This window comes from Neolamprologus multifasciatus, chromosome 2 (genome assembly GCF_963576455.1).
Source record: "Neolamprologus multifasciatus chromosome 2, fNeoMul1.2, whole genome shotgun sequence".
Classification (NCBI taxonomy): domain Eukaryota; kingdom Metazoa; phylum Chordata; class Actinopteri; order Cichliformes; family Cichlidae; genus Neolamprologus; species Neolamprologus multifasciatus.
This window is the reverse complement of record NC_140440.1, coordinates 32,280,680-32,302,433: the sequence shown is the minus strand read 5'-3', so window position 1 is coordinate 32,302,433 and position 21,754 is coordinate 32,280,680. Positions and strand designations below refer to the sequence as shown.

At 39.9% G+C, this 21,754-nt stretch overlaps 1 protein-coding gene across 1 annotated transcript in view; it reads left to right on the top strand.

Moving 5' to 3' along the window:
• kdrl (kinase insert domain receptor like) overlaps positions 1–21,754 on the top strand; it is a 49,967-nt gene that overhangs the window by 25,803 nt on the left and 2,410 nt on the right. The window contains exons 18-29 of the mRNA XM_085135858.1: positions 79–183; positions 2,241–2,354; positions 2,521–2,609; positions 2,802–2,955; positions 3,706–3,803; positions 4,159–4,281; positions 4,478–4,589; positions 9,127–9,226; positions 11,638–11,743; positions 15,236–15,354; positions 17,934–18,012; positions 18,359–18,459. Of these exons, the coding sequence (XP_084991984.1) occupies positions 79–183; positions 2,241–2,354; positions 2,521–2,609; positions 2,802–2,955; positions 3,706–3,803; positions 4,159–4,281; positions 4,478–4,589; positions 9,127–9,226; positions 11,638–11,743; positions 15,236–15,354; positions 17,934–18,012; positions 18,359–18,459 (1,300 nt within the window). The remainder of the gene's footprint in view (positions 1–78; positions 184–2,240; positions 2,355–2,520; positions 2,610–2,801; positions 2,956–3,705; positions 3,804–4,158; positions 4,282–4,477; positions 4,590–9,126; positions 9,227–11,637; positions 11,744–15,235; positions 15,355–17,933; positions 18,013–18,358; positions 18,460–21,754) is intronic.

Here is a 21,754-nt window from a genome sequence, read left to right as displayed (position 1 = left end):
GCAGGTTGTTTTAATTATAGAGCCTGACAGAAAGTTCTAATGCCTTTCCACTTGTCCAAAACCTTCTTTCTTTGCCAGGCAAAACACTCGGCCATGGAGCTTTTGGAAAAGTGGTCGAGGCTTCTGCTTTTGGGATCGACAAGCTCTCAACCTGCAAGACTGTTGCAGTCAAAATGCTGAAAGGTAGGATGTCCAAAAACTTCACTGACCTTTTATGTTGTGCACTTTCGTACATAATTTGGCCAATCTACCAATAGTGGTGCAATGCTCGTAGTACTTGCACAGGCCGGCAGTAAAGTCATCGTTTAATGTGCAGCAGATGAATGTTGAATATCTGTTACTTCTGCATAAGATTTATTTCACGTGCATTACACAGACTCGTAAACGACATCACCATACACAGAGTTAATGTTTGCATGGTGTTAGAGCGCAAAGCAAAAAAACATCCAATGCCGGTTTCTTGCAAAGTGCATGTATGGTAAAACCTCTCACGCTGACGGGAATTGGGAATTGGATTTGATCAGAAGTGTCCAAGTTATTCGTGTGAATTTTTTTTTAAAGTATAAGAGACAAGCCCAACATGAGCAATAAAAATATGCTCATGTGTTTATTTGACACATTTTAGAGAGTCAAACATTTGGAAATCCTCCTGTGTTCAGTCTTTATTTGAAGCATTTACAATCTCATTCCGACATCTTTCCAAATGTTCGCTGTAAATATTCAAAATGAAAACAGGAAGCTAAACAGTTTTGGCTGTTATTGCAAAGCTATTTCATTCACCGCAGCGAGTGCATGAACGGCACATGTAATTCCCTAGAATTCTTTCTTTTTGGCAACGCTATAGAAGCAATTTGCAGACCTATCAGTAAGTAGAGATTTGGGGAAGATGTGTTTGCGAGAAGGAAAAAATAGGACCACTGGGTAGATGTTTTGCTCTTTCTTATCATTAATCACTACTCTTCATAAATCACAGGTTCGCTGAGAGGAACTAATGCGCTGGCTGTTGTTAGTCATAGGTCAAAGTTAATGGAAAGCAGCAGGTTTTCTCAGATTGGCCATGATTTAGTCAGAGACTCTGGCTGCTTTGGTTTTGTGGTTGGTCATTGAAAAAGAAAGCATGGTCTAAATCTCGATTCTCATCATTCAATGTAAACTCATATCACTGAATAAACTTCTCAAACTCAGGAGTGTAATGTGAACACTTCCCCTCTTATCTCTGTAATTACTTTGGTATTTATCTTTCAAGATGTCGTCCAACAAAAGCTGTTTGATATAACTGGGCCTAAAAAACCCTCCACATAGCTTTCTCTCTTATTTCAATACTTAAATTGAATTAAATTAAATTGCTCCTGTAATCCCAGTTTTTTAGCCTTTTCTCCATAATAAAAAACTGTGAACATAAACTTTCTGCTTGCAATGTATTGTGCAAAACAATGCAGTTAATAAAAATCTATGTCATATTTCTGTCAAGACTTAATAACAGTTTTTACCACCAAGCCATACGACACCTCAACCACAACACTTAAACACACACAACACAGCACTCAGAAGCTACCCTGCAGCTTCTCAAGTACTCTGTTTAATCTGCACTGGTCACTTCACTTTATTGTCATTGATATTTATATTTAAAAGTGCAATACTGTAATTTTCTGCTGCTCATTCCTGTGCAATATCCCATCTGCCCTCCAGTGATATTTCTTTTCAAGATTTTCTTATTTAATCACTAGTGTACATATATTTATATTTATAGATACATATATATTTAGTCATCTTTTCTCTTTTACCATGTCTCTCTAATATTTAGCTCCTTACTATTTTTATATTTTTATATTTTATTTTATTTTATTATATTTTATTATATTTTCTCCTACTGTATCATGCTGCTGAGTGACTGCTGCTCGTCAAACACATTTCATTACAATGTTGACCCTGTGCTAACTTGCATATGACAAATAAAACTGAAAACTGAAACTGAAACTATACCACATTAGATTTCAGAGTAGTCTTGGGTCTCAGAAAATAAAAAGTAAAATAGATTTCACTGTTAATATATAAATACAGATAATAAGTTGAATGCACTTAAAAAAACTCTCCACTCTCTGTTTTAGTTAAAAAACACGTGTATGCTTACTTGTTTTTCACAAGAATTTAGTCAAGCTGGAAGTTTCTCAAATTAAATCGCTTACGAGAGCATTTACTTTGGATGTTGAAGCACCAGCTGATGTTTACACTCGTTACAGGAGGCGCTACGTCAAACGAGCGAAAGGCTCTGATGTCAGAGTTAAAGATCCTGATCCACATTGGCCATCACCTCAATGTGGTTAACCTGCTGGGAGCCTGCACGAAACCTGGCGGTGAGCATTATTACTGTCATTATAAAATATATAGAAGCATTGTCTTTTTAAAGGATACTAAAATACTGCCAGTTTCGTTAGGTTTAGGATTAAGTTGGCGTCTGTTTTTGACCCTTGTTTTTATTCCCGTGAATAATAATCAGAGGAATGATTCCATCTTTAACAGGACCGTTGATGATGATAGTGGAGTTCTGCAAATATGGAAATTTGTCCAACTATTTGAGGGGCAAGAGAGACGACTTTCTCGTCTACAAAGTGAGTCTCCATCTGTGCAATATCGTCATTTTTGTACAGAGAGTAACTGTTTTTACTCCTGGAATGTCTCCTATTTTGTAAAGATAAATTCATCGTACCTTAATGCAGTGTGATTATATTCCACAAAAATCTGATGCGTGTAAAACGTATTATTGAATTTCCTATTTATAATGAAACCTGTGTGTCGATCAGAGCCCGGATGGTAAGGTGGTTTCATCCGGATTGGGCTGCGAACTTAGCGAGCTGATGAAGCGCCGCTTGGAGAGCGTGGCCAGCACCGGAAGCTCCGCGAGCTCTGGTTTTATCGAAGATAAGAGCTACTGTGACTCAGAGGAAGAGGAAGAAGGTAAAAGCCAAGCACGTCTTGCTTCCCTTCAACCCCCGCACTCCTCTCTCCTCCCCACTCGTCCCTCCTGCTGTCCTCCTTCTTCTCCCCCTCCTCCTCTCACCTCTGCTCCACCCCTTCTGCCCAGGAATGAAAGCTCCCTTCAGATTGTTTTTCAGTCTGAGTCTGATGGGACATTTCCTCCTCCTGTTCAGCAGTACAATCAGTGCAGCAGGAGCGACTGTCACCCCACTGAGTCTGGGGAGGCGTCTGTTTATTTCCTCTCCTGACCCCAACTATTGCACAGCTCTCTGCCTTGAGCTCGGCACGTCAGCCTTGTTGTTTCTAATGTGTTATTTTGGGTTTGATTAGCTGTTTACTCAGGTGGAAGTGGAAGAGCTCCTTGTGAGATCCTCTTGCAGCATAACTACATGTTTCACCTGACATCTGAAAAATAGGAGGGCTTGTAATATTTATTTTCTATCACTCTATAAACTCTATTCTATACTCTATAAAGAATGTTTCAAAGAGAGAGTGTGGAGGAGACATGTATGTGTCAGGATGGATTCTTAAGATGGCATGTTGTAGTCCAGGGCTTTTGCAGGTTCTCCCTTGAGAGACGTTAGTGCTTCATCTTATCTGATTTATTTGACAGGTGTGGAGGGCTGCTGATAACATTTCAAAACACTAAGAAGAGGAATAGGATTGTCTTAAAGTTGAAGGCCAGAATGAATAATCACTCTGACTGGGACTTGTTGTTTTCTTTCACAGAACCTGAGGATTTATATAAGAGAGTTCTGACACTGGAAGATTTAATTTGCTACAGTTTCCAAGTTGCAAAAGGCATGGAGTTCTTGGCTTCACGAAAGGTATTTTCTCCCTCACAACAGGAGTCAATGCATTTCATTGTTAACTTAACTGTTTTATTTTTAAGCGTGCCCGCTGATGCTTAAAGGATGTACATGTAGAACTCGTTTATTTTTCAGCTCATTCATAGTTTTGGAGAACAGGATGACACTGATTAGAGAATGAAGCCATTGTTATAAATAATCCACAGCAGGAGTCTGTATATAGAAAAAAAAGAATTTCCTATTGTAATATCACTGATGGCTTGACCATATGTTTTCCCAAATGCAGCATAGCGGTGAATTCAAACTTGCAGTGTGCGGAAAACACGGTTTTGCAGTAAAAATCTCACCATGTTTTTTGCCGTTTTTTTAATAGTGCATTCATCGTGATCTGGCTGCACGTAATATCCTGCTTTCTGAAAATAACGTTGTGAAGATCTGTGATTTTGGACTCGCAAGGGATGTCTACAAGGACCCAGATTATGTGCGCAAAGGAGATGTAAGTTTATTAGGTTATTAGTATCATTATTAGACCACACCAAAACAGTGAACTACTGCTACTACTGTGTGTTTATACTCCCTAGTTTTCCCAGTGATGTAATAGTGTGGTGTAATCAGTGTTCACATTAATTTTGGAGATATCCACAGATGATAGAAGGTAGTATATGATCTCTTTTCGAAATACTTGTGCACAGGCTAGACTGCCGCTTAAGTGGATGGCACCTGAGGCCATTTTTGACAAGATCTACACAACTCAGAGTGATGTTTGGTCCTTCGGTGTTCTCATGTGGGAGATCTTCTCTCTGGGTAAGTGTCACGAGTACAAGCAAACCAAACCCAAAGCTTCTATGTGGGAGAGACTGTTACAAATGATCATTTTTAAACTCAAAATGAAACTGTGAAGAGGAATTTGTATTTTGACGACTTGCAAATGACAGGTCACAGTTGGTGGTTCTGAGAAACGCGCGAGTTGCATAAAACTTCTCTCTGGAAACAGAAGTCACCAGATATGCTTAAAGTCAACCTATTATGTTAAACATGGCCAGAGTTTAAAATTATAAAGTCATATGTACATTTAACCCCTGTAAACCTAAATCTTGGGCTTCAGAATGCTCTAAATGCTCAGTTTCAGATAAAAGTTGATTTACAGGGATGTTGGCCTTGAAGAAAGTAGAGCTTAAAAAAACATGTTGGAGATAGTGGATGAACTGAGTGACGGCACCTAGGCGCCGGCATAGGATAAGTAAAGATTTTCTTGAACTCTGAATCCTGCAAAGTTACCTGAGTGCAGTCCAAGGGCAAAAGTATTTAGACAGAATTAGTACAAAAGGTCAACTTTAGGCAAAAAATCTACAAACAAGGTGAAATGAATTTGACTGGATGCCAGACAGGTTTTAAATGGGCCTGACAACGAGTGTCTTGATGGGTTAGATTTTAAGCAAGAGGTGCAACCTAACCTAAGGCCTAATTGATATGTACTCAAACTGTATTTTATTTAGTTAAAACCAAAAAGATATTTATTGGTCACTAGCAAAAACATTTCAAAGGCAAACACAACGAAGATAAATATCAGGAACAAGTTGAATTCAGCATTTAAACAGTATTGAAGTGTTGGCAGTATTTATAGCTGTATGTCATTGTTCGCAACATTTTATAAAGCTTATAGCTAAAAGAAATAGATTTAAAAGGCTATTTTTTTAATCAAAGGTCATTGATAAATACCCTGTGAAACTGGGTTATTATTTGTATTTCACATTTACTCTTTATTTATTTAATTTAGTCTCGTCATCCTCACATATTCAGGGCTGGCAGGCCAATAAAGCATTCCCCTCTGTTATAAGTCAAAACTGTATATGAGCAGTCCTGCACATACACATGGATGGATGGATGGATGGATGGATGGATGGATGGATGGATGGATGGACGTTTAGCATGATGTTCATCTTGATAATGGACTTGATTAGTGCCTGTAGCTTTTACAGTCTCACCAGATGTCCTGGGTAATAGCTGTCTTCTTCCACTGTGTAATTGTGCCTTTAGGACAAAGGCGCCTGGACTTGCATTACAGTTTTCCTGGCACTCATGCAAAAAACAATCAGGGCCTGTGAATATTATCACAGGCATGGGACATTAAAACAAGTGAGCGCCCCTTATTCAAGCAGTCTGTTTCAACCCAGCTGGCAACATAAACTCACAGTAACCAAGCAGCCAGATCAGTGTGAAAGTGTGCCCCTGCTGTGAGACCACTCCAGCCTTTAAGGCAGCGTTGTGCATTGGTCCGTGATTGCATGAGGAACCTAGCACAGAACTAAGAACACATTTTGATGCCAAGACAACATGAGATATTATTTGCATGTTACATATATGTCCAACAGTCACCACAGATGCAATGAAAGTGTTTTCAAATGTGCTGTTCATGAATTATCATTTGGTGTCATCAGCCACTTCCACTGAAAGAAAAGTGTGTGAATTCGTATATTTTTATCTTTTCAGTGGAAAGCATGCCGATGTCACAATGACACAGTTTTCTTCCCTTTATTTATTTTTGTCTTTCTTACTCTTCCTCTCTCACCACCTTATCGCCACACTTTCCATTAAAGAAACACTCGCACATCTGGGTAGTGTTAGCTGAGCCTTACAAAAATAAATCAAGAAACAGGGACACAAAATGAGCAACAACAAAAGAAAGTCAGAGAAGTAGATCGTTGCAATAGTGCAAGTTGATGTCTGGGGGTTAAATTTGACATATTGGAGCTCCACGGTATACTCTCTGGATATTTTATGAACCAAAAGTTTGCCAGTTCAGTTTTCTGAGTTCATGTATCCAGATTGTTAGTACAGTATTGATGCCAAACAATGTACTAGGTCTCTCATACTACAGGGTGGGCCATTTATATGGATACACCGTAATAACATGGGAATGGTTGGTGATATTAAAGTCCTGTTTGTGGCACATTAGTATATGTGAGGGGGCAAACTCCTCAAGATTGAACACATTTTATAAGTGGTCAGAAACTTGTAAATAACTCATGAAAGAATAAAGTTACGCTGAAACCAAGCACACCATTGTTTTTCTTGTGACATTACCAATAAGTTTGATGTGTCACATGGCCCTCTTCCTATTGAAAAAACAAATGTTGTATCCAAGATGGCCGACTTCTAAATGGCCACCATGGTCACCACCCATCTTGAGGAGTTTGCCCCACCAGTGTTGGGGAGTAACGGAATACATGTGCCGCCGTTACGTATTTAAAATACAAAATATGAGTAACTGTATTCCGTTACAGTTACCGTTTAAAAGGTCGTATTTAGAATACAGTTACTTTGTTGAAATAAATGGATTACACGGCGGTACTTCCCTGTTTCATGTTGTGGCGGGTCAGGCCTGTTTGGGTTTTGTTTGACAGCTACGTTCTGTTGTTCCAGGTGGCAGCGTTACGGTTGCCATGGTTACAGGGTGACGCTCTCTCTTTGCGTGTTTCCTGGGTGAGAGAGGCCTTTTTGTTGTTGTCGTGCTAAGCTAATAGGCAGAATGCTACCGGTATAGCTCTAAAGAATATAGCAGTGCCTAATCATAGGCAGTGTAGTCCGTGCTGCAGGGAGAATGGACTGCCATACCCGTTATGTGTCTGTGAGCGAGGGAGGGAGAAAAAGGAAAAGTACGAGCTGTCATCGAGCAAAAACGGGAGCTGGAAGCATGTAAATATAATAATAACCACTGCAGCCAAGAAGAGAGCCTGACGAGCCCAGTTGTAAGTAAGCTATTAAGACTCGACTGTACACCGTGTTCGTGTTTTCCTCCAAAAACAATAAGTTCCGTTGGAGCAGCCTTTCAACTCATCTCTCTGTCTCTCGCTAGCAAAGTTGACCCAGACAACAAAGTAAAGCTAGTTTTCGGCTACGAGCCCGACACAGAACCCACCGTATTAGCCAGAGGTCCCTTTACTACGGTTCGGAGCCGCGGACCTTCAGTAACAGTAATAAATCACAGCAATAGTACACTCATGTAGTTGTAAACAGCATGATAATATATTAAGTAATCCAAAGTATTCAGAATACGTTACTCTCATTGAGTAACGTAACGGAATACGTTACAGAATACATTTTGGGGCATGTATTCTGTATTCTGTAATGGAATACATTTTAAAAGTAACCTTCCCAACACTGCCCCTCACATATACTAATGTGCCACAAACAGGACTTTAATATCACCAACCATTCCCATGTTATTACGGTGTATCCATATAAATGGCCCACACTGTAGATTAGACCGATAAATGCTGATTAAAATTTTAAAGAATATAAAAATACCAAAGTATACTTTTTTCGTAATAAAACAAAATAAATATAACTTAGAAGGCAAGAGCAGTTTACAGTATGATATAATGAAATGGGTATTTTATTAAAAACTTTGCACATTAACGATACGTATTACACATGAATCAAATGTGAAATTCCTTCTATTTTACTTTGTAAATACTATAACAAAAATCCAATCATGTACACTAAAAATATTTAGGTTAAAATTGTGCCTTATGCGTTCTTACTTTGTTTACACACAAACCCACACGTCAGGAAACACTGAATGGACATGAGCCGGAAATATGATCCGTGTGAACGGTGACAGCTGGAGCTGACGTTGTGTATTTTACTTTCTGTGCAAAGCCGAATCTGTCGCTCTGTGTAAATCTGGGGAGCTGCAAAGATGATTTGTTGTATTATTCACTGGGATTGGAGCAAAGAAAAATATTACTCGATAATTCAGAAAATGGGCATTATTACCCTAAACCAGCGGACTGGGAATCTGATACCCATTAGTATTTCATGCTATGTTTTCAGAGTAAACCAAGCATTAGAATTTTATACCCAACATTATAGTTCAAAGGTAAATAAAATGTCCCATTTGGTTGGTGAGTGATGCATTAGACAGTTTAACGAGTCTAAAAACATTCGGGTTTGGCTGTATATCATTTTTAGCCAGAAGTCATTTATATTTCATTTAAATTGGTTTGAACACAGTTCTTATTACACTATCCAAATCTGAGAGAGATTTTTATGTGACAGAGCAAAGACCAGTAATTTATCTGCTTGGCTTGTGTTCACTTGAGTTATGTTAATATTGTGTCACTGCATATTATTTTTAATATTTCAATTAAAATAAGAAGTAGAATAAACTATTTTAGGTTTTCCTTTTCTTTAAATAATAAATGTAGATGTTTCATACTTTAATTAATCCAAAGGGATCATTTTCTCACATATAAAATTCAGATGTAGTTATTTAATTGAACTGTGTTTGCGCCTTTTTGTAAATAACAAATAACAAATTACGTTATCTGTCTGTCAGGTGCCTCCCCATACCCGGGCGTCCAGATCGATGAAGAATTTTGCTGCAGACTCAAAGAGGGAACCAGGATGAGAGCGCCAGAATATGCTTCTTCTGAAATGTAAGAATTCCTCACAGCGATACTTCAGGGTATCATCTTTTTTTAAAAGAAACAGGAGGTCTTTCTACCAAACGGGAGGAAACGGTGAAGCAGGCAGTGTTCCTAAGAAATAACTTGAACTAAAGTGCTGAATATCGGTCTTGTCCTGTAGGTCTGATTGGAAAATCCAAGACTGATTTCATGAAACAAAAATACACCATATAGTTTGAAGGTGTGTTTATGTCTCAGGCAGTAACCTCCACATCACCGGCCATATGTTCTCCTTTCAAAGAAAATAAGCCCTGTCATATCAGTCTGCAGCTAAGAGGAGGTCTTGTTTCCTTCTCCCTCTTTGCACTGCACCAGCAGGTCAGGGGTGCTGGATAAAAATTCTGCTCTCGGAGTTGCAGGAGGAAATATTAGCTGGTGATTCACTACAGCAGCATGCTTGGAGCTGTGAAGCGTTCTCTGACTGACAGCGATGCAGAGGAAATTTAGCACTTAATTCAAATGCCTACTTTGGAGGCCTGACGAGGAGGTTTTTAAATTCTTTTTAGAAAGGATTGGAGGATTCAGATAGACATAAATATGTGCAGGAGAACACAGACCCCCCTCTTTGATGTCAGTTCTGTCAGTTCGTAAAGCAGCAAGTGAAACGTTTTTTTTGTGATACGCCTCGTGTAGTCGGTCTGCAACTGATCCGAACCCTGCAGAGCTCTGCAGCTCTCGCTGAACCCGTGTGCATATGTTGTGTCTGGATTTCATTTAACACGCCTCACTTACTTAAAATTCACAAGTTGCATTTGTTTTGAAAGAATAATGCTGCACGTCCGCTTAGTAATGATATGCTATCAAAAGCTTCAGAATGTTGCCAAGTAAAGGTAACTGGATTAATCGATCAGCTCTGCCTGGCCATGATTGGAAGCGATTCACTCAATCGAATCCAGACCGTAGATTTCAGTTAGGGCACATGATCTGTAGATGCAGACCTACTGGTGCCAAAAATCCCTCATATTTTCCATCTCAGTTCAGTTAGCTCATTGTCTAAAATACTGTAGGGTTGCCAAATTACATATTTTGCATTTTTATGGCTGTGGGGCCTGCATCTAATTTAAAGTTAAAATAAAACCAGTTAATATCACTTTAAATGAAATGCACAGCAATTCACACAGAGTCATTGGGGTGAATTATGGAGATCCCCGTGAAATTTTTACAGTTGATCTCTAATCCCAGGTTATGACACCTTGACCTTCGTCCCAAACTCGGAATATAAGAATGATTAAAACCACATGAGGTTTCAGGGAGCGCCATTTAATTTGTGTTCTCACAGCCCTGATTCATCAGGAATGTTGTCTCCCGCCTGCTAATAAGATCCCCCGTCCTGATGCATTGCGGAAGAATTTACACAGAGTGGGAGCACAATAAATAGGATGCTCATTTCCTATCCTACTGCATTTGCCCAACCGGATGAAGTAGTTCACTTCTTCAGAATCTTTCCCCCTCAAAAAACACCAGACTCCCTCAAGACCTCTAAACATGTGGGCCCATGCTATTTATTCTCATTACGGACCAGCCAGGAAATGTGGTTTAAATTGTGCAGTCGTACAATGTGTCTACTTCCTCCTCAATGATATGCATGAGGGCTGTGATCATGCTCCCTACATCCTGTCACTGTTAAGAGGACTAGCACCTGGTAGAGTGCACTCTGTATTAATCAAGGTGGGGATCCCAGTATCTCTGTTTCTTCGAGTCGGCCCAGGATGAGAGGATATTGGGGTTGATAAACCAACAGACCAACTGCTTTTCCAACTCCTAAGACCTGAGATTGACTAAATATAAAGACAAAATGTAATAACAATGGCTATGTTTACATAAAACTTAAGATCTCTGGAGGGAATGTGGTAGCTGCTGTAAGTGAAAGCAGAAAAAGAGTCTGCCATTGATTGATCCCAATCAGTAGCGTACTGTGAATATAATTTAAACAGGAGCTGAGGTGCTCTGTTTCAAAATTCCTTCACGAAATGTAGCTGGACATTGCGATGGAAAATCACATTAAAGCTCTGAGTTTTCCCACACGGGCAGAGAGGTTGACAGCTTGTCAGAGACCCGAGCGAGGCTGTGTGTTCTTACTGTTTTTCACACCCAAAACCAGAACAGAGACCGATACGGTCCCAGAGGCTCGAGATTTACTGACAATACAGAAGCGTATGTGTGGCAGTTGGTTTAGAGGTGGACCACATGTGGTTGCTCGGTGAAAAGAGGTTTGTTTATAAGTGGTGAAAGAGACAAAGAACCACGACTCTGGAGGTCGATGTTTTTCTTCCTAAAGGTGCTACATTTTACAATACATCAACCCAAATATACCGAATGTTGTTCTTGGCTTTGACATTAAGTGTATCCATCCAATATTTATCTTTGCTCTTTCCTCACAGATATCAGACCATGCTGGACTGCTGGCAGGGGGAGCCACAGGAGAGGCCGACCTTCACTGAGCTGGTGGAAAGGCTGGGAGACTTGCTTCAGGCCAGTGTGCAACAGGTATGATGGGCAAAACTTTTTTTTTTTTTTTTGTGTGTCCCGTTTGGATCTTTAGCCATCAGAATTGTTGTCTTAAGGCCAAGAAAGATGCCAAGCGGATTCATGGCCTTGCCATATTGGTCCATTTGATTGACCTTTATTAGAATTATGAATTTATTTTCGGTTGCTACAAACGGGACAGACATGACTGGGGGATAGGACAGGGAGAAAGAATGAAAGAAAGAGAGGGAGAGAAAGAAAACCAGAGGGGAGAAGAGACGGTGAGAAAGGGAGGAAGAAAGAGAGAAAAACAAACAAAACACCTGGATCACCTGTATGGAGAAAAAAAAAAAACAGAAGAGAAAGCAAACAAAAAAAAGAGCAACATAATAAAAGCAGCACCATCACAATAAACTAGCTAGCAGTAGATAACAGTAGATGCTAAATATTAAACGATATTGTGCAGCACGCAAGATAGACGGCGCACAATGTGCTTTGAGGCAGCAGCCAAGAAAGGTGTAGTCCGTGTCTGTGAACACCCGTGTGCACACCTGTGTGGATCAGCATGCTTGTATTCCAATGATGGGCAAAACTTAACCAATTAAACGCTACAAATTATTCACGTTTCACTGTTTAAACATCAGACTGTTCGGATCTGCCATCAGGCTTGGGCGTGAACTGAAACTGCGAGTTTATGAGGATATACCAGAGATTTATCGACGTGTTTTTACTGAGAAGTGCGGACATATTTCAAATTTAAATCCCCACATCAGGGAGGATTTCTGACCATGTTGCGGTTTTATGCAAGAGCAGTTTTACCAATATTAGTTACCAGATTCACAGGATGAGTCACGAGCACTGCTGGTGATTAACAGGGGGGGAAAAAACAAAAGTTGAAGTGTTTTGCTCGCTGTAACTGAGAAGGGAAACAACAGTCAGCACAAACACTTGGCTCTCCTTGAAATGACACCGCCGGTTGTGTAGAGGAACAACGCTTCAAAACACGTGGGGGGAAAAAAACGATGTAATTGTTAGTGTGACGCATGATAACAATGTCTGGTGTCAAATGACACAGACTGTAGATTTTACACAGCTGTTACAAAGCTGAACAGCTCTTTGTTATGACTGGGTCAACAAAGACAAGAACAAGTCGTAATGTTTCGTTTTTTCGGCAAATCTTTTACACCGAAATGAGATGAAACACACCCGACAGAGTCCAGAAAACCTTTTTACTTGCAGATATTTTGACTTGACAGAACAGTGGCTATGCTTGCATTAACATTGCCTTCACTCTGTTAAAGCACAAGGCGCAAGCGAAACGGTCTGTGGCTGATCTACTGATGATGCATAATTTACCAACAAAGACAAAGCCAATTTGTTTGGATAATAACCAGCTTATTACCAAGAGAACACAAAACATTATTTACCAATAGAGCCTGAACTGTGTTATAAAAGTTCAATTCAATTCAATTCAATTTTATTTATATAGCGCCAAATCACAACAAAAGTCACCTCAAGGCGCTTCATAGATACAGAGAAAAACCCAACAATCATATGACCCCCTATGAGCAGCACTTTGGCGACAGTGGGAAGGAAAAACTCTCTTTTAACAGGAAGAAACCTCCGGCAAAACCAGGCTCAGGGAGGGGCGGGGCCATCTGCTGTGATTGTTTGGGGTGAGAGAAGGAAGACAGGATAAAAGACATGCTGTGGAAGAGAGACAGAGGTTAATAACAGATATGATTCAATGCAGAGAAGTCTATTAATACATAGTGAGTGAGAAAGGTGACTGGAAAGGAAAAACTCAATGCATCATGGGAATCCCCGGCAGCCTACGTCTATTGCAGCATAACTAAGGGAGGATTCAGGGTCACCTGGTCCAGCCCTAACTATATGCTTTAGCAAAAAGGAAAGTTTTAAATCTAATCTTAAAAGTGGAGATAGTGTCTGTCTCCTGAATCCAAACTGGAAGCTGGTTCCACAGAAGAGGGGCCTGAAAACTGAAGGCTCTGCCTCCCATTCTACTTTTAAATACTCTAGGAACAACAAGTAGTTATTGTTACTATCCAAATCAAATCAAATCACTTTTATTGTCACGTCACATGTGCAGGTACACTGGTGCAGTACATGTGAGTGAAATTCTTGTGTGCGAGCTTCACAAGCAACAGGGGTGTGCAAAAATACAATAACATGAAACAAGCAAAATATAAGGATGGCTAAATCTGAGAGTAATAAATATATGTGCAATATAAGAGTGTATGCATTACTGGATGTGTATACTAAATATGTTTTTCTACGTGTGTGTGTGTGTGTGTGTGTGTGTGTGTGTGTATACATATTTTACAAATTAAAAATTAAAAATCCAATGTGCATAAATATGAAAAAGCAATTTTTTCCACATTTCTATGTGATGTTGCAGCTTTTTAATTAAAATCAGCGCCGTGCACACAAGTATACTGGCAGATATTTCAGTGTGGTATGTAAGAGATGTGACAAATCAAGTTTTCATTGTAACTTAAAAACCTGAAAAACTGCTCATCCCACTGTAAAAACTAATTTTACTCAGTTGACACCACACTGCTTTAAATCCCAACAGTAGCTTCGTAATGCCAAAAGAAGGCTTTGCACTGCCACAGAAATTAGTAAATCAGGCCAAAAGTGTCCCATTAGAGCGTGATTGGCGCTGAAACTGAAGCAGCTGAGTGAAATTTTACACCTGAGTTCCCGTGCTGCTAAAAAGGCTTGGAAGACTAAATTGCACTCGCTCTTAATAAAGTCGCTTTCTATGGCTTTGCATGCCTGCATGTGTCAAAAAGACTAAAACCAGAGTGGATCCATGCAGACTCTGATGAAGGCAGTCTGCTCTCCTGCCGTGTACGTTAAGTGCACTTGAAGGCTGTTTGTCGTCTTAATCTTGCAGCCTACGTTTAAAACAAAAGGCCTCATTTTTTGATGGAAGAGTAGCAGCGACTGAAGCTGATGAATGTATATTTAAGAAAGACGATTGCTTAGTATCAGCTGTGGATAGAAAACTGGTTAAAACCTGAACAAAACCGGATCACTTACAGTCATCAGGAACCACAAGGCATCTTTCTTTCACAGACGTAAACAGGCCTTTTTCCATAATGTACATTACTGCAGACAGATAGCTACAAAGAGGAATTACATTTCACTTCTTTGGAGGACTGTAGATTGTCCGGTTAAGTAATAAGAGACACAGATGAGGCCACATATCACATCACATCAAATAAAAACTGTTGCATTACAAATGAGTCTGTGAAAGTTACTTTCATGAGAAACAGAACAGAAAGAACAGACTTTCATTACTAAAGCTTGTGTAACAAGAAGCTCGGTCATGAACTCTCCTGCTACTTGTTCCAGCTTCATGAATATGGTTATGGATTTTGGAGCCGTGAGCCTGGTTTCTTTGGCAGCTCACCACAACCTATGGAAGTGTGTGTTTGTACAGAGCGCGTAGCATCAATCATAAAGCTTCTTGTTTCGTTGATTTAGGAGGGTAAGCACTACATACCCATCAACACAGCCTTGCTGGCAAAGGTGGGAGACCAGACTGTTGCAGTATCGTCAGAGGAGACACGGCCAACCTCCCACCGCGACTCAGGGAGCAACTGGTAAGAAGATGGAGTATTTTTCGTGGACTAGTTTTCATAAATCACACTAAAGTACTCACGGACACATGTGCTTTCCTCCCTGTTATGCTACTGACAATACACAAGCACTGGCACTGGTGCTGTAAAGAGTTTCATTGACCCCTACAGGTCTGCAGACTCAAATTTGCAGGAGTTGCCATGAAATTTTGTGCAGATTTAAATCTACTTTAATCTTGCGCATGAAAAATAACATATACTTCACCCTCCACCCAACACTACACCTGCACCAGTATTATTGTAATATATCATAAAACAAAAAACGAACACTAAAAATAATCAAATATAAACAAAATAAGCAAATGCAATCAAGAAGCTGAGCATAATCTAAATTTTAAATGAAAACTTAATAAATCCTAAACTATTAATGCCCTAGTACAGAAATTGGTGGACTAATCCTTTTACTTTTCTCTTTATTTTCTTTCTATTTTTATATGAATTTTTAACTTGAAGATGCCCCGCTGTTTCTATTCTCTGAATTATTGAGGTTTAGTAGCAATGCAAATGGATAAATACTCACTTGTACCACATTCATAAGTGATTAAACATCTGGTAAAAACTCCACTTTAAAAGTGTGCAAATCATTATCGCCACAGGCAAAAGATGGAAAAGCCACCTGCACCACGATGGAGTTTGTTGGCCGAATGGCGGTGGGGGTTTTTATATATCAGAATGTGTTTAGTAAACTACAAAGTTCTGAAAACGTTTTAAGAGATATTAATGTAAAAAAAATACTGCATTCTGTTTTAAATGGCTAGCAGCGGGCGACTCTACTGGTTCCATTAAAAAAAAAACAAGTCAACTTGCACAGAAGCTTTATTGTGTTTGAATATTGAACACAGTAAACATTTCTTGATGAATTTATGCACTTGACCACTAGTTTCAGTTCTTATGTTGTTCACCACGATGTCCACATTGTAAATTATGGTCAGGATATGTTTGAGGGTGTGGCGAGCTAATGTCATTGACAAGAATGGCGGCTAAGCTGTCATCCCTGTTGGACAACATCTCCCACCCCATGCGGGAGACTGTGACAGCACTGAGCAGCTCCTTCAGTGGGAGACTGCGGCACCCACGGTGTGGGACGGAGAGATTTCGCAGGTCTTTCCTCCCCACTGCTGTCAGACTCCACAACAAAGACTTTAACTGATCAAACACATCCACACACGTGCAATAACACTAATGTGCAATAATCTTTTCTGGCATCGTTGTATTTTTACTCAGTTGTATAAAGCATTTGGCATTTATTGTATATTTTATTCTATTTTATTCTACTGTATATAGTATTTTATTTTATTCTATTCAGTACAGTTGTGTACTGTATTTATTCTTATTGTATTCTAATTTTTGCTTCATAACTTTTGCACTGTCCACTTCCTGCTGTGACAAAACAAATTTCCCACGTGTGGGACTAATAAAGGTTATCTTATCTTATCTTATCTTAAGTCACCACCACTAATTAGTGTGCAATGTCCCTTAATTTTAATAGTCCAATCCAAACACAGTGATTTGAGCTGAAGCTCTAAAACTGCAAACCAAATCACAGTGGCTTTGTCCCGCTTTCATTTCCAGTCTGTGACAGACATTCAGGGTCTAAAAATATTGTTGTTCCCCAGAATTCCCGTCTGTCACCCCTGTGAGTTTTTAATGTCTTCCATTGAAATTTAGAAGAAACATTAATGCCTCCTTCAGGATTACATGTGATAACTTTCCCTCTCTTATCTACTAATGCAGAACTGTCATCGAGTCAAACTTTATATTTGTCCAATATTCGGTTTTATGAATTACAGCCCCACGGGGCCGCTGGATTGGCTGCAGTCTCTTAGTCTTCTTGGCTCAAGTCTGTTGCACTCCCCAGTGAACTTGTTAAGACATTCAAAGGAAATCCATCACCTTGTCTTACGTACATGTAAACCAATCCTCAGACTGTACAGGCAAACAGCGCAGAGTCTGTTTTGCGAAGGAAATACCTCAATCGTTTTTTTAACTGGAAAATATCTAAAACAATTATTGTTCCCATAACGTTCAGACTAAACTCAACCAGGAGAACGTTTAGGTCCAACCTGAGGACAATGAGAGACCCGATTGGCATGTGATAAGAAATACACAGACGTCAGCTCGATGGTCTGCGAGCCTTCAGTGTTGTGGCTCCTGCGAGGTATTTCCTCAGAAACTATAAAGCGAGGCTTCAGGATTTATGTCCACTTAAAATAATATTTTTTTTTGAGCTGTTGGATTTTCTCAAGTCCCCCAAGTGTGTTTTTGGAAGAGGTGCTGAAACGCGTTAATGACAGCTACCCTTTAAGTTAAATTAAGCTGCTGTTTTAGCCTCTGAGCGTTGAAATGCAAAGCAAACAAGGTGTGTTTTCAAAGTACAATGTCATAGATGCACCGCATTGTTGACGCAAGTGATTAAGTTCCTCTGGTTTTGTTGCTGAACTTGGCCTTTCAGCTCCAGTGTAATCAAAGGACTCTCTGAACTGAACGTTTAAAGGTGAATTGGAGTCTTAACCCAAGATTTGTTTTTGTTTTTTTTCTTCCAGGAATATTAAGATCCGTCCCGCCAGCGTAAAAACCTTTGATGAGGTTATGATGGAGGACGGAACAAGCGAGAACCACGAGGTAAATTATTAGGCATGAAATTAAACCCGAAACACACAAACAACTTATCCTTTATTTGATTTCAGCTCCACATTTGACTGTTACATACAGTGACAGCTAAAACTTAACGATATGTTTCAGATTTTTGACTCATAAATCCTCCTCTTACCTACTTTAGCTACATTTCGTTAGTTATAACAGAGCCAGGTTTCCTGCAGCAGTTCGATGCTATTGCTTTTATTTGCTAAAGTTAGCTGGAATTTGTTATAAGTTATAATAATTAAAATGTAAATGCAATTAAATTGACTCACATGTACAGCATTGGTTTTAAGTATTCAATCTCTGCTTGTCGATCAATCTTCATTAGGGTCATTCAGACAGCGGGATGGGCCTTTTGTCTGACAACATGAAGACACTAATGCGCTTTGAGTCGTTGGCAGGCCGACCTCTGAGCATCATGGCTCTGGCGTACGTATGCTGCACCCCTCCTCGTGCCCCCGTCAGTGACAGATCAGCACACACAAACACACTGTGAGAGACTCAGAGTACCTGCTTGGAAACCTCCCCGCTGTGCAGGAATGTAGACGCTATAACTGTCTTCGGCCTAAGTTTCTTCAGCTTTAAAAAAACAGTAATTGGCCAGTTTTCCCTTTTGTCTGGAGAACCCATGCGTGAGGAATAGGAGCACAAAGGAAAAGTGGTGGGGAAAAAAGCTTGAAGGTGACAATCTGAAGGACTGACCACAAAAGCAGGCCGACGTTCGGCTGTTTTTAAGAGCGAGTACTAAAATCTCTTTGTTTCCAAAGAGTCCTGAATGAGATACCTCCCAGCCTGATTTAAGTTATGACTCATGGCTGTCTGCTACAATCCAACACCAGGCAACAAATACAAATAATCTCAAAGGAGCGACGTAGACAAACTGCAAAATCCAGCTGATCGTTTGGTGATTTAAAGATGTTGTTCTTCTAAACTGTTGTAAAGACCCGGAGACAATATGTTCTCACTTTAGAGTTTATTCTAGGAAAAACATCTGATATTGCCGAGATTTTTCTCATGCAGCTCTCTGCCTGCATCTAAAGGTTTACATGTGAAGCTTGGTGACAGGGCTAATTTACAGGGTCACACCTCTGAGCTCAGTAATTACACTTTAAACCTTTTCCTATTATTCCGCTGCTCCCTGCACAGTAGCGACTATTAATACTCCTTCAAAGTCCTGTGGCTTACACTCAAGGGGTTTAAAAGAGCAACAGTGGTAAACTGTTCTAGAGCAAATCTTTCCAATCTCTCTTAAGCTCAAGCAAAAAGCATCTAAAGTTGTGAAAGCAACATAAAAGCACTTATAAATTATTAAGAGAGACTGTGTAGAAAAAACCGAGACACTCGTAGCAGAGTTAATGACACTCTGAAGCCTTGTAACCTGTAACTGATTTAGAGCTTGCCAGACTTCGACAAACACTCAGAGTCTCCTCTAGATTTCAAAACCTGAAGTCGAGGAGTCATTACAGGCCTGCTCGTCCCATCAGGGCCTCGGCACGGTAGGAAAAATGAGTCCAGGCATCCAGAGAATGACTTTTATTTTAAGGGGAGGACTTCCTTGCTGGGCAACCACTCAATCACTGCCACCTTTGAACTCAGGAGGGTTTTACATGGCTCTCCCCCGCTGCAGTGCTTTTGTATGACGGTCCACCTGACACTCACCCAGGCCTCACCATTCCTCCAGCCTCACTTCCCTCTGCTTATGATTGGTGCTGATTATGCAGAGAATGTTGCCTCTGCACAATGTGGTATATTATTAAGAGACACCCCAGCTCATATTCAAGCAACTTTGATTTAAACACGTGAACAGCTGGGAAACAGTCTGCTGATGGCTTTAGCACAGCTTAAAGTGACGTTTATTTCCTTTGGTTCAACTCTACCTCCTCCCTGCACTTGGCACTGCCTAAACAACAACTCTGTACTATTGTTTTCTTTACTTTTGATGTCTAATTTAACAGGTAGTTTATTCATCAGCATAAAATTCCAGTACAGGGTTGTCACTTCCCCCCACTGGGCACTGACCCTTTAGCCCTGAGAGAGGAGGTCCGGGAACCCCTAGCAACACCAAGACAATAAGAGGCAATTACTCATATTGTAGTCAAGCAGAAAAGCTCAAGATGATTGATTGCATCATACGTTTGGTTGATGGTAGCTTCACAGGGGGGATTTTTTTTAAAATCTTAATCAAGGAATATCACAAGAGCCTCCTACTGTGAGAGCAATCAAATGAAGTTGTCATGAGGGAAGGCAACCTTGATATTAAGCACAGAGCGTTTAAGTGCATAGGCTATTGTGTAGCAATCCCCACGCATGGAAACAAATTACAGACCACTTAAATTTGTCTTTAATTAAAAAAATGTCATCTTCTTGCTACTTCCCACTTTTCCAAATTTGCCTGATGAGGTGTCCCATTATTCACTGATATGACTATGTTTTCTGTAAAAGGTCATAAAAGTTTGTCACCATTTTCCAAAGCCTAAACCAACCTTCGTAATAGGAAATTTACGGAAAATCTGATTTCGTAAAGAGGCGATTAAAACTCATATCGTGGTTAAAAATTTGCGGTTTTAAGGAGCAGTCCGCTCCTTAAAACTTCGCCAACAGCGAAGAGAAGATGCTGTTAAGAATACATGCAAGGAAAGCTTTATTCTTATAGCACATTTTAGTACAGTGCACTGCACAAAGTAAAAGCTACCATGGAGATGTAAGGCACAAAACTATATAGATAGACAGTGTTGGGAAGGTTACTTTTAAATTCAATTCAATTCAATTTTTATTGGCAGACTTTATGTCCATAAAAACAAGACAGAAACACAACCCCCCCCCCCCCCCAACACAAGGTATAGACCATTAAATATATATAAGTATATAAATAAGTATATAAAGCATTTGTAAAAATATAAAACCATAATATACGTAAAACACAATTACTTAAAATAAATCAATAAATACACAAACATGTATTCCATTACAGAATACAGAATACATGCCCCAAAATGTATTCTGTAACGTATTCCGTTACGTTACTCGATTACAGTAACGTATTCTGAATACTTTGGATTACTTAATATATTATCATGCTGTTTACAACTACATGAATGTACTATTGCTGTGATTTATTACTGTTATTGAAGGTCCGCGGCTCCGAACCGTAGTAAAGGGACCTCTGGCTAATACGGTGGGTTCTGTGTCGGCTCGTAGCCGAAAACTAGCTTTACTTTGTTGTCTGGGTCAACTTTGCTAGAGACAGAGAGAGGCGTTAAAAGGCTGCTCCAACAGAACGTATTGTTTTTGGAGGAAAACACGAACACGGTGTACAGTCGAGTCTTAATAGCTTACTTACAACTGGGCTCGTCAGGCTCTCTTCTTGGCTGCAGTGGTTATTATTATATTTACATGCTTCCAGCTCCCGTTTCTGCTCGATGACAGCTCGTACTTTTCCTTTTTCTCCCTCCCTCGCTCACAGACACATAACGGGTATGGCAGTCCATTCTCCCTGCAGCACGGACTACACTGCCTATGATGCTACATTCTTTAGAGCTATACCTGTAGCATTCTGCCTATTAGCTTAGCACAACAACAACAAAAAGGCCTCTCTCACCCAGGAAACAGGCAGAGTGAGAGCGTCACCCTGTAACCATGGCAACCGTAACGCTGCCACCTGGAACAACAGAACGTAGCTGTCAAACAAAACCCAAACAGGGTAAAACCTAAATGGTAACTGTAA